At 49.4% G+C, this 11,143-nt stretch overlaps 3 protein-coding genes across 3 annotated transcripts; 1 reads left to right on the plus strand and 2 right to left on the minus strand.

Annotated features, from left to right (window-relative positions):
- Positions 1-741: 741 nt before the first annotated feature.
- On the minus strand, positions 742-8,455 carry ARB_03987 (uncharacterized protein; the record flags this gene model as incomplete). Its single annotated transcript, XM_003017065.1, has 2 exons — positions 742-3,532; positions 3,594-8,455. 2 exons carry the CDS (start codon positions 8,453-8,455, stop codon positions 742-744), a joined length of 7,653 nt encoding a protein of 2,550 aa, XP_003017111.1.
- Positions 8,456-9,130: 675 nt separating this feature from the next.
- On the plus strand, positions 9,131-10,149 carry ARB_03988 (uncharacterized protein; the record flags this gene model as incomplete). The annotated part of the gene is made up of 2 exons (XM_003017066.1): positions 9,131-9,662; positions 9,722-10,149. The coding sequence occupies 2 exons, from the start codon at positions 9,131-9,133 to the stop codon at positions 10,147-10,149; spliced, it is 960 nt and encodes a 319-aa protein (XP_003017112.1).
- A 253-nt stretch (positions 10,150-10,402) lies between these two features.
- Positions 10,403-10,983, minus strand: ARB_03989 (uncharacterized protein; the record flags this gene model as incomplete). The annotated part of the gene is made up of 2 exons (XM_003017067.1): positions 10,403-10,567; positions 10,633-10,983. 2 exons carry the CDS (start codon positions 10,981-10,983, stop codon positions 10,403-10,405), a joined length of 516 nt encoding a protein of 171 aa, XP_003017113.1.
- Between the last annotated feature and the right edge of the window lie 160 nt (positions 10,984-11,143).

The raw sequence follows: 11,143 nt of genomic DNA on the forward strand, positions 1-11,143 counted from the left end.
ATTAAATAGTAAAGATGACTACGGAGTAACAGATTCTCTGAATGCAACACCAAACCTGCCAAACAGGGGGGGGAGTAATGTGCTGTAACGTCTATATATATATTAGATATTGTATATCCAAAGTCCTAGTTAATAAATATAATACGAGAAAAAACTTTGGAGCTCTTATCTTCGCCGAAGTGTCCCAAAGCAAACGACAGAATGTTTGCCAGTTCGGTTTCTGCAAAGCTAGATCATCGGTCTCTGGATGGTAGAGGAGGCTCTTTTTGTCATTGAACCCATATAGATATCGCTTTTAGGCTCCTTTTCTTAGGTACAAGCTGTGAAGTCCGGTTGAATAATTCTATATAGCTCGAAGTTGGACCATCTTAAGAATTATAGCCAAATGATAATCAAGAATTTGATCTTTCCACTGACTATCTAGCTCACGGCCTAAAAGCGCGTCTTCCTGACTAGAGGTAGAAAAGGGTACTGACTAGTTAAACAAACTCTTTGGATGAAATGCATGGCCCCCTAAGTTATCCGTTTTCCCAGCTATCAACACACATGAAAGAGAACAGGAAGAAGAAAAGGAAATAAATGCAATGGAACAGTAGAGTAGTGATGTCGGGAATGGAGGGGAAAAAAGGAAAAAGAGAAAGAAAAAGAAAATGTAGAGTGGTCATCAGGCTTTAAGGTGAAGGTGATAGTTGATGGTAGGTGGATTGGTTCATGTTTTTGCTTTAATCAATCAATATATCGTCAGCGTCTCTGCCGCTTCATGTCACTTCCTGGACCCGGTCTCATAGGACCGCCCATGTTTGGCGAATGTTCATGGGTTTCGTCTCCTCCCATTCCGTGTGGTCTGCCTCTTTTACGAGGCCAGGTGTTGTGGCCGGTATTGCCAGCACCGCCCCCTAGGCCGCCGGTAGGGGTTAGAGGCGGTCCGCGCCCATCTGGCCCTACATTTGGACCGTCTCTCCTGTCCCGTCCGCGGTCCCTGTCACGATCTCGGCCCCTATCGCTGCGATCTCGCTCTTTGTCTCGATCTCCTCCTCCTCCTCCTCCTCCTCTCTCACGGTCGCGATCGCCACGATCTCGGGGCCTATCATCACTTCGGCCAGGGCCGGCACCACCCCATCTGTCAAGAGGTCTATCTCCTGGAAGTGGAGGAGGCGGTGGAGGTAGTGGAATCCCTTTACCAGCAGCACCACTGCTGCCGCCACCGCTTCCAGAGCCACGTCCATCATCACGTTCGCGTCTGTCTCTCCGGCGGTTGGTAGTTGGTGTCACCTCGGCAGTGTTACCGCCTGAGCTGTGAACGCTGCGACGGGTAGAGGAGTCTCGGGAAGCCCTGGCGTCATCACGTTCGGCAACTTCATCAACCCGGCCTCTATCACGGTCACGATCGCGCTCTCGTGGTCGTTCCCGGCGGTCATCCTTTTTGGTGTCTCTGGTTCTTGAACTCTCTTCGCCAGCTCGGCGTTCACGATCTCTTTCAACACGGTCACTGGGCCTTTCCATTGAACGATCCATGGGACGATCCAGAGGAGTATTCGAATGCGAAGACCGTCGAGAGCTGGATGCTTCGTCTACGATCTCGCTTCGACGGCTGGACCGACCAGGTCTGCGACTCTCCTCTTCTGGTGTCGGTGGAGGACCGTTAGATCGTGCTGGGAATAACTCTGATTTTCCTGTGCTGCCGCCAGCAGGGCCTACATCATTTGGAGGCTGAGGTCTGGTTGATTGAGGCGATGGACCACTGGTAGAACCGGTTTGTCTATTCGACATCCTGCCTCTGCTCATGGGGCCTTGTCCAGATTTATCACCGCCTGGCCCGGACGATTGTTGCAGCATGTTGTTAAGTCCAGCGAATCTCTTGTCTCCCCGGCCGCCTTCACCGCTCAGAGCTGCTGCGGAAGGGCGGCCACGAGTGGTTGGGGACGAACTTGGTGGGCCATGGGCACCACCCCTAGGTCCTGATGGCGGTGCTAAAGGAGGTAGATTCTGTTGTTGAGAGGGTGGTGCACCGGGTCTGCCTCCTTGGTCGTTCGGGTCTTGCATGGCCTTCAGCCGGTCAGGGTGAATTCCGGACGTATCCATGTTGTTGATATTCACGTTGGAGTCTTCCTGAGCGCCGGTTCCCTGAGAGGAGCGGTCCTGGTGGGATTGGCCCCGTTGTCCGGTCCAGCCTGCTGGCCCAGTAGGGGGCTGCCGATCGGCATTGGCTGATGAACTAGAGGGATGATGCCCTGCGGCAGACACTGCTCTGCCACCGCGGCCAGGCTGGTTGTTCCTTCTTGGGCCCGATGGAATATCAGTGTTACGCTCGAAGCTATCACCAGAACGCCCGGATGGGAATCGTGAGTCTTGATTTAGGCGGCCGTAGCTTGGGTCTGGAGGCGGTAGGTGCCCCATCCTCCCGTCTCGCTGGTACTCCTGGGGTGGACGGCTGTCCGACATGCTCCCATGCGGAGCACGAGTTCCACGAGGTCCGCTAGGTAGATCGTCATGTCGAGCAGGGCCTTGTGGTGCAAGACGCATACTTCTATTATCACGATCATCATGCCTGTCCATTCGAGATGAAGAAGGTCGTTGATCGTCTTGCTGTGATGGAGTTGGAGGGCGCGAGCCATGACCATGTGGTGGGGGCCTTCGGTCTTCCCTTGATGGCCGTCCAGGGCGGTGCGGGTATTCATGCGGATGTTGCATGTTCATGTCATCCCTCAATGATCGGGGATGGTCTGGTCGTTGACTAAGATTGTCTGGAGGATTAAGCCTCCCGCGGCTATGTCGTTCTCTCCATTCTTGATCTCGAGGGCCTGTGTGTTCTCGCATGTGAGGTGGCCGCCCGAGATGGTCTTCTGGGTATGGCCTGTGTGCCATTTCCTTCTCCGAAAGCCGACCAAAACCACGAGGCTCAACCATGCTAGGATGTTCAACTAATCTCTCATGGTCATGAGGGCCATATCTGGAAAGGCGACCGTGTTCAGAATACTTATAATCCCGCGTATCTCGTTCTCGTCGGTCGCCTGATGGTTCACTCGATCGCATTCCCGGGCCTCTCAGGTCAGAATGTCGATACTGCCGCGGAAGATCAGGTTTACTTGGAAGATTAGCAGGTGGTCGAAGCCCTGAGTTGCTAGCTCCATGTCGATCGAAGTCCATTCGTCTTGAGGAACTGGATGGATGCGACGATTCCGACGGCGTCCGGGTTCCAGCGCCGGAGCCGGTTTGTGGAGATAGGTCATTACCTGCGTCCTGGCCACGAGTTCCATCTCTACTGGCAATGGGCGTACTACTGCGGTCGATCTGAGCATCCTCGGGCTCGGGTACCTCCGTAGCTTGAGGTTTATCGTGGTATTGGGTGGCCGTCTCATCATCCAATGTGCTTGTTTGGATACCCGGCGTGGGTGTTGGAGTAGCAGGGTTCGAAGGCTCAGTTTTGGAGGAATCTTCCGTGGCTTTTACCTCTTCCTTTTTTGCGTCCTCAATCTCTCCATCTTCAACCTCTAACCGGCCAGTGCTAGGAGTAGCCGTGGTGCCATTTGTTCTATAGGTCATCAGAAGCTGTTCGCCAAAGGATATATATATGGTAGGTAGGATCGACTCACTTGATGGTTGCAGCAGAAGGTTGAAACTCAGGTGCGTTGGCATTAAGGGGCTTGGAAGTAGTTGATTGCGGCTGTGGTGTCTGTGGCTTACCGCCAGCGACCCGGTCTTCCTGTCCAGCAGTTTCATTCTTTGGCGTATTGCTGGATTCTCCAGTTGTGGCACCCGGATTCAAGATTGTGAAGGCTTGTGGAAGCAGCCATTTCTTCTCTCTCCTACTCAAATCTCCAACGAGGGTTGCCGATGGGATTTTGATATCATCCCGGGGATCAGAATTTGTCAGTGCAGTCACGCATGTTTGCATATCACGACCAATCCAGTTGACAGCTGGGAAATATTGAATCACAGCTTTCAAAATGCTAATTGCATTTCGAATGTGCATATACTCGCCTCCAGTCAAGCAAGTTTTGAGAGATGCACTCAGTTGTCGGTGCCATTTATACAAAATCCGTCGGAAGTCCTCATAGTCTAGGAAAGTTGTAGGTTTTCCTTCAGGATCCATCGTTCTAGCAAAACCAGGGAGGTCACGCTTAGTTCCGAAGGCCTCTTTTTCGTACACAGCTTTGTCTGCATGCCATCTGCTGAGATCACGTAAAATTTCGAGAAGGAAGCGTCCAAAATTGTCCGCTTCCTTTGCTGTACACTGGAATATAATGCTAGTCAATCGTTGATCCCTGAAGAGCTGATCCAATAGGCCCACTGTTCGGAAATTAGGAGTGCCGGACGAGTGAAGATATTTGAGCATTTTGAAACTGTAAAGAGCATCAATAGGAGAGAGTAAGGTACGGGGAAGGAAACATTGCTGCATGAGAGCAATATTCAAAGCTTCGTGTTTAACGCGCATTCCAACAAACCATTGGCCCTTTTCCTTCTGTAACCTCGCACGAGTTTGTCCGTAGGCTCGGATATGACGCTTGTTCTCGTCCAATATTTGGTCATGAAGTTCATTAATTTGCCTCTTCTCTCTCTCCTTGCGCTGAACGCCAGCCGAGCTCATGTCCGACCTGTCGTGTGAAATAGCGATAACTCGTTTCTTTAGGCGTTCCGTTTCGTCCTCATAAGACTTTTGGGGCACATAGATGTCGTACAGAGAGAGCTGCCAGAATGTAATATAAAATGGTAAGCCAACAACGTCCCAGAACGATTCAGGAACAGATGATTTCATTTGATCCATCAGTTCTTGAACAACTGGGTTGAAAGGCGAAACTGGGCTGGAGGCTTTCTCTGAGTTGATAGGATCTGGCGAGGTAGATCCCGGCAGAGCTTTACCCTCGTCAAACGACGCTTGGTTATCCACAGCCATTGCATCTCCTTGCTCTGCCACTGGCTCACAAGCCTCTTTATCTTCGCCCATTTCAACGTCGTCGTTAAGGCTTGTTTCAGGAGCTGGAGCCTCTACCTCCGATTTCTTCGCCATCACTTCCTGGATCTGTTTGCTTGCATCGGCGATACGCTGAGCAATGCTTGGACGTGATATCCAGAATGCCACTTCGGGCTGTATTCCAAATTCACTAATCAGAGCCACAACGTCCGGTACATAAGAGTTGAATTCATCGACGGTAAAGTTGGATCGGAGGAGATCCAGATATTGTGTCAGCACACGATGAGTCTCATCGAATATGTTACCGAGTAGCTTCAATTCCGCATCGGATTCGGACTCCTTGAAGATACAGGTTACTCTTTCCTGTGCCATTGCCACAAGAAGCAATCCGGCCAAATTGGAATCAGATAACGATTTCATGAGCCGCTTTGAAGTTGTCTTGGACTCATGTCGTTTATCCAGTAGCTGCAGCATTGTTTGGGATTGTAAGACATTTCCTCCAGCCATAGCTTGGAGCTGAGCATCGTTAAAGCTGTTATCAGTAACAATGCCACCCATTGAACTAATAAGCTGTTCAAGGACAAGGAGGTCGGTGGAATTATTCTGGCGCAACTGGTCACTGACATACTGTAGGACGGGAATAGGGTTCATAATGCTGGAGTATCGTTTGAAGACTCTGCCAGCGAAGGTTGCCAGGGAATTAAGCCAGCGGCTAGCTAACAGTCCACTGGCCTGCATTCTGCTTCTTCCCTTTTGCCCTAAGGAATTGACCAATGCCCAGGTTAAAACATCGTACCCGAGGAATGTGAAATAACGTGCGCATTCGACTATAACTTCAATCAAATTCTCGTAGGACTCGATTTGACTGATGGCAACATTGATCACTACTCCAGGGTTGGCATATGCAATTTTAGCCAGTGTCCTAGCCATTGGCCGTAGATTTGTCTTGCTTAAGCGTTTCAAGGAGTCCTTCGTTTGGGCGCGGGCTAGGTCAAACGCCGATTTTATATCTGGTGATCTGGATGTTTGTCCAATATTCCATTCCGCATATATCGAAAATCGGACATCTTGAGGGAAATTTTGCAGTAGCTCGAATATTTCATTAACCACTCCAGGGTTAACTTTGGTTAAACTGAGAGCTGGGACAAGAAGGCGTTTGCAGAGGTCTCTCCAGCGTGAAATATTAGATTCAGATGGATCATTCTTCATGCTGTGGTTACCGATGCGAGCCAATTTTGTGAGTAAGCTGGGATCGTTTCCAATCTTTACCCCGGATAGGTTCAAAAACGATCCACAGAGAGCGATAACGTCGTCAACAGACTGGCAAATTGGGATATTATCAGCCCAATCATCCCAGTAGAATCGGTAATCGGTGCCATCATTAGTATCTTCTTTGTCTAACTGTGCCCAACGGAGGATACGCCGAGGGGGTTGATCTCCAAGTCGAACTTTTCCTGATAGCGTAGTAGATTGATCAGTGCTGACAATCTTTTTGCGGGCCTTCAGTTCATCTTGTTCAGCTAATGGTCGAACATTGTTATACACCTTGTTTAAACAGTGGTGAATAATGCGGTGGATGAACTCAAGAAGTTCAGGGTAGGCATCAAGCAACCACGGAAACTTCCCTAGTATGTATAATGACTCTGGAAGAGCACCAATAGCGAGTAAACTTTTCAGGAGAAGAACCTTCTGATCAGCTGGTTCAGGTAACTGTTCTTTGTCCTCAACCTTGGGAGCCGCGGATTTATCCTGGTCATGATCCTGGTCTCGGGATGGAGTGGCAGATCTGGCATCGGGTTCTCTGATTCGGGGAGGAGGGGGCACAGTGTCATCAATCAGCGCACCGGCAGTCATTAAGGCATTGACGGCTCCGCCATGACGAGACGCCGCCTCCCTTTCCGCCTTTTCCTTCATCTTTTCTTCCTTCAAAGCGTCCATGGATTCATCTGGGCGCCAAAGATGGGGGTATAGGTCGCGCAGGGAGATAAACCCAACTTTAATTAGAAGTGCTGCAAGGTATATTAAGTTGTCGGGAAGAACATCAGATGGGTTTCGTGCATCAGAAGAGTAATATCGGAGTTTAAAGCCGAGAAGTTGCGCCGCCACTCGATTCCCTCTGGGTGGAAGCGTGCCTGTTTGTTCAATCCACTTTTTTGTTTCGCCGCTATCATTAACGGTGTCTCCTTCAGCCGCAGATATGCACTTGCGCTGTTCTTCCTCCGAAATGGGTTGCCGGCCGAGCTCAAAAAAGGCACGTATGCCGATTTCCCTTACCCTATCCCAGAATTCTTGATCTCGGGTTTCATTTAGTCGCAGCATCTCGGCTCTTTCCTCATCAGTAGTTGACCACCCAGGAGACCCAGGCAATGCCCATCGGGGTAAGCCAGACATTGAATTATGTCCACCTATACCATCTTCCTTTGGCCACCATGAGCTTGCCCTTAGGAATTTGACACAGAACCGATATTGTTTGACTAGAACAGCAGCGAATACGTCCAGAGTGACATCAAGAGCCCTTCCAACGTCCATGTCAAAAGCACCTATCATTGCCTTTACCCGTTCGAAAGTATCTTCGACCACCTCGCTGGAAGGAGGCTCATTGTTGCTCGTGGTAAAGAGCTCCGTTAAGAGCTTCGAGTATCCTTCAGACTCTTCTCGTAATAGGTTATAGTTTGACTGTCGATATAAGAGGTTGGTCTGTTTTCTGATTCCCATGCGGGCAAAAGTATCACGAATCAAGCCGAGGGATTGAAGAAGTGGAGTTTCCAACTGAAGTCGCATTGTCTCGGAGGGGATACCAGTTGAGAATAGAAAAGGGCGGAGGTTAGGGTTAGAAGGCTCACTTTCGGTCAGAATGGAGAGTGTGTCGAGGAATATTGTGCGTGGATCAAGAGCTGAGTCGGTAGTCTCGGTATTTCCGATAATCGCCCGTACCGTGCTCCCAAGATCTTGAGGAGGCACACGGCCCTCGAGAGCTAACTGCACAAGCTCTTGGAATACTGACGACAGAGTAAGAGAATCACCCTCCGTTCGAGCTTTCGTGCCGATTTCTATGATGGCTGGCTGTCCAATTCCAGCCCAGTTTGCCATACTCTCGGGCGAAACATATTCGTAGCAGTAGGAGGAGGTCTTTGTAACAATGGCCTGTTGCGGTAGTTCTGCTGGAACTGTAGAAGGTTGGATGGCTGAGACACCATTGGGTTTGGCCGGTTCAGATTCGCTGCTATTTGGTGCGGGGACAGGTTTCGCAGAGACAGGACTTTCACGCAACTGATGGTGTTGCTGCTGGTGCTGGTGCTGCTGCGGCTGGTGCTGAACATGTGCGCTATCGCTACCTCTCCTTGTATTTCGGCCTCCACGACTAGACCTCCGGCCACCTCTTCCACGGCCCTCCTGGCCATCTCTGCCTTGCTGCTGTTGTTGCTGCTGCGCCAGATTCAGGTTACTTGGGCGATGCGGAGAAGGCCTAGGGCTATCGTTCGACGAGTCGCCAGACCAACTTCTATCGCCTCTCTTCCGCTTGTTGCCTGCAACAGGAGCCATGATGGGCTTCCTGCGCTCTGCGCCTGTCGAGCCAGTAGGGGCGGAGAAGTCTTTGCCTGAGAACTGAAGCAACGGTATCCACGTTAGCTATCTGTACGGTAGTCGAGTGGAATGTCCATGATACTTTCATACCTTCTTACGGTCATCCACGGGGGTATACAAGCTAGGAAAAGGGCTCTTCGCCGTCGTAAGGAACCCTCCGGAGCTGGCTGTCGCGGCGTTTGCTTCCTCACTTCGCCTTTTCCTCTTTTTCGTTCAAGTTTGATAGTTGAAGCTTCAAAGCCGCCTAGTTAGTTTCGGTCCCAGTTACATGTCACGTGATAGAACTAGGCCGCGTGCTATAAAAAGCCTTCGTTGAACGTCAAATGTCAAAGAAACACTAACAACACAGCAAACAACACAACAACACAATAATGACAATAAGGGAAATTCTTTGGCAAAGAAAGCTATCATATTGAGAATCTTGAGTTGACTAGGGTTGTTCTTGGAGGGTGTTCCAGCCATAGTCAACCATATCCAGTGGCTTTTTGCACGCCCATTGTCCTTCCTTCTGCCCGGTTTCCATCAGGTACCGTTTCGTGCACCGAGCCTCAAGTAGTTAGCTAGAGGGAATAAATTGGAACACGCCTTTGCATAGCCTGAAGCTATAAGCAACGTCCTCTGTGTCTGGAAACAATGGCTCCATCACGAATAGAGGATTCTAATCTGAGCACTTTGGACACAAAACGGACAGAAACTCGAATCAAACCGAAACTTCTGCTTTCTCAGCTGCCCAGCGATGAGATGAACACAGTGGACTTTCGTGGATCATCCTTCTTTAAAATGAACGAGAACCTCCCAACACCAGATGAAGTTATGGGGATGTCAAATTACCCTCATAAAACGTTTTATGATCCACCTCCCGTTATTTTCGACCATCTTGGGCTGCTCGTGAAGTTCGGCAAGCGTATTACAATTGCCGAAGCCCAATGTATGTGGGCAATGAAGGAATTGTTCGGTGACAAGGTGCCCGTTCCGGAACTGTTTGGTTGGCGAGTCCGTAACGGGATTGTGTTTATCTACATGCAACTCGTACGTGGGGATACCCTAGCTGACAGGTGGGATGACATGGCTGAGAAAGATAAAATATCTATCTGCCATGATCTCCATGGAATCATAACATCCCTACGGGAGTTACAGTACGATGACACTTGTGGCCCGTTTATTGGTAAGTTTTTTCTTCAATCATTGGTTTTGTCTATGCTTATCATGAACCGGGTACTTTAGGATCTATTAATCGACGAAATGTTCGTGATTATATCTTTTTAACTCACCCACTCGGAGGACCGTTCAAAAATCTTCGACAGTTCCATGACTGGATATCCTCTTTACCACTTATCGGGCTCTCTGTCCCTAGCGACTATGTTGATCCCTATAGGCCATACCTACCTGATGATGCGACTATCAAGTTTACACATGCAGATATTCATGGTCGCAACATTATTATATCCCGAGGCAGCTCTCCTAAAATTCTCGCACTAATAGACTGGGAACAATCCGGCTGGTATCCAGAGTATTGGGAGTGGTGTAAAGCCTGCTATACCTCTCATTATGATAGTGAATGGAGAAAAAAGTGGATGTCAAAATTTTTAACTCCCTACCATGATGAGCATCTTATATTTGCTGAATATACACACTTCATGGGGGCCATCTAGGTGCTAGACAATATTTACAGTATATTACTTTATAAGCTATGATTATGTTTCAGATGCAGTTGTCCTTTATGCTTAATATTTATGTTTTCTAATGTATCGTCACAAGCTAGGTTCTAGGTCATTGAATACAAGGCCCTTCCCCTACTCTTCTAGCCACCCAACCGTAGCTTATCCTCCTACCACCCTCCTGCTAACTAGCCCCTAGCCCCTTGGGTAATGATAATGGGGTCCCTGCCACTCCCTCTGCTAGCTATCATGCGGCTCCGCGTCCTTGGCCGACTGGCTGTAGGCCAACACCGTGATTTGGGGGATCACGGTGAGCCTGCACGATCTCTCGAGCTTGAGCATCAATGTAGTTTTTCTCGATGAGCTTGTCAACGAACTCTACAGTCCACTCTTGGCATCGCTTGTTGGTCACCTGCGTTACTTGTTAACCAGAGTACAATGTAACAGCTGAGGTGATACTGAAAAGGATATACGTACGCCATCGACTGGAGCTAAGAAGTTTTGACTGATTGGAGGTGGTCGGACCCGAGAAGCCGTCACTTCGAGATCCCCCATTGGTGTGTCGCTTTTTTCAAAGTTGTCGCCTTGGGGATAGGCAATATGGGACTTGTCAATTTGTCCAATCTGGACGACGGCATGAAATGTTTTGCTCATGAAAGGGTTGTAATTCCGCTTGAACTCGTGTTGGTATCCGGCCATTGGGGCACCGACAACATGGATGACTGTGCCTTTTTCAGTTTCGCCTTCGTTAGGAAGGAATATAGCGAAATGCTTTCGCTGCGAAGGAGCTCCTCGGAAAGCCACAAGATACAGTGGACGTGAAGCCATTATTACAACGAAGGGATTCTGCAAGATAGGGACTGATATTGGAAAAGTGTGGATTGATAGTAGTTGTTTGTTGTGCTTGGATATCAGGCAGGAGCATTGTGGGTGGTTGAGGTGACTTATATAGTTAACTATGTCCAGCAACGCTTAGTCACTAGCAGGG

Source organism: Trichophyton benhamiae (genome assembly GCF_000151125.1).
Source record: "Trichophyton benhamiae CBS 112371 chromosome Unknown contig01293.0, whole genome shotgun sequence".
Classification (NCBI taxonomy): domain Eukaryota; kingdom Fungi; phylum Ascomycota; class Eurotiomycetes; order Onygenales; family Arthrodermataceae; genus Trichophyton; species Trichophyton benhamiae.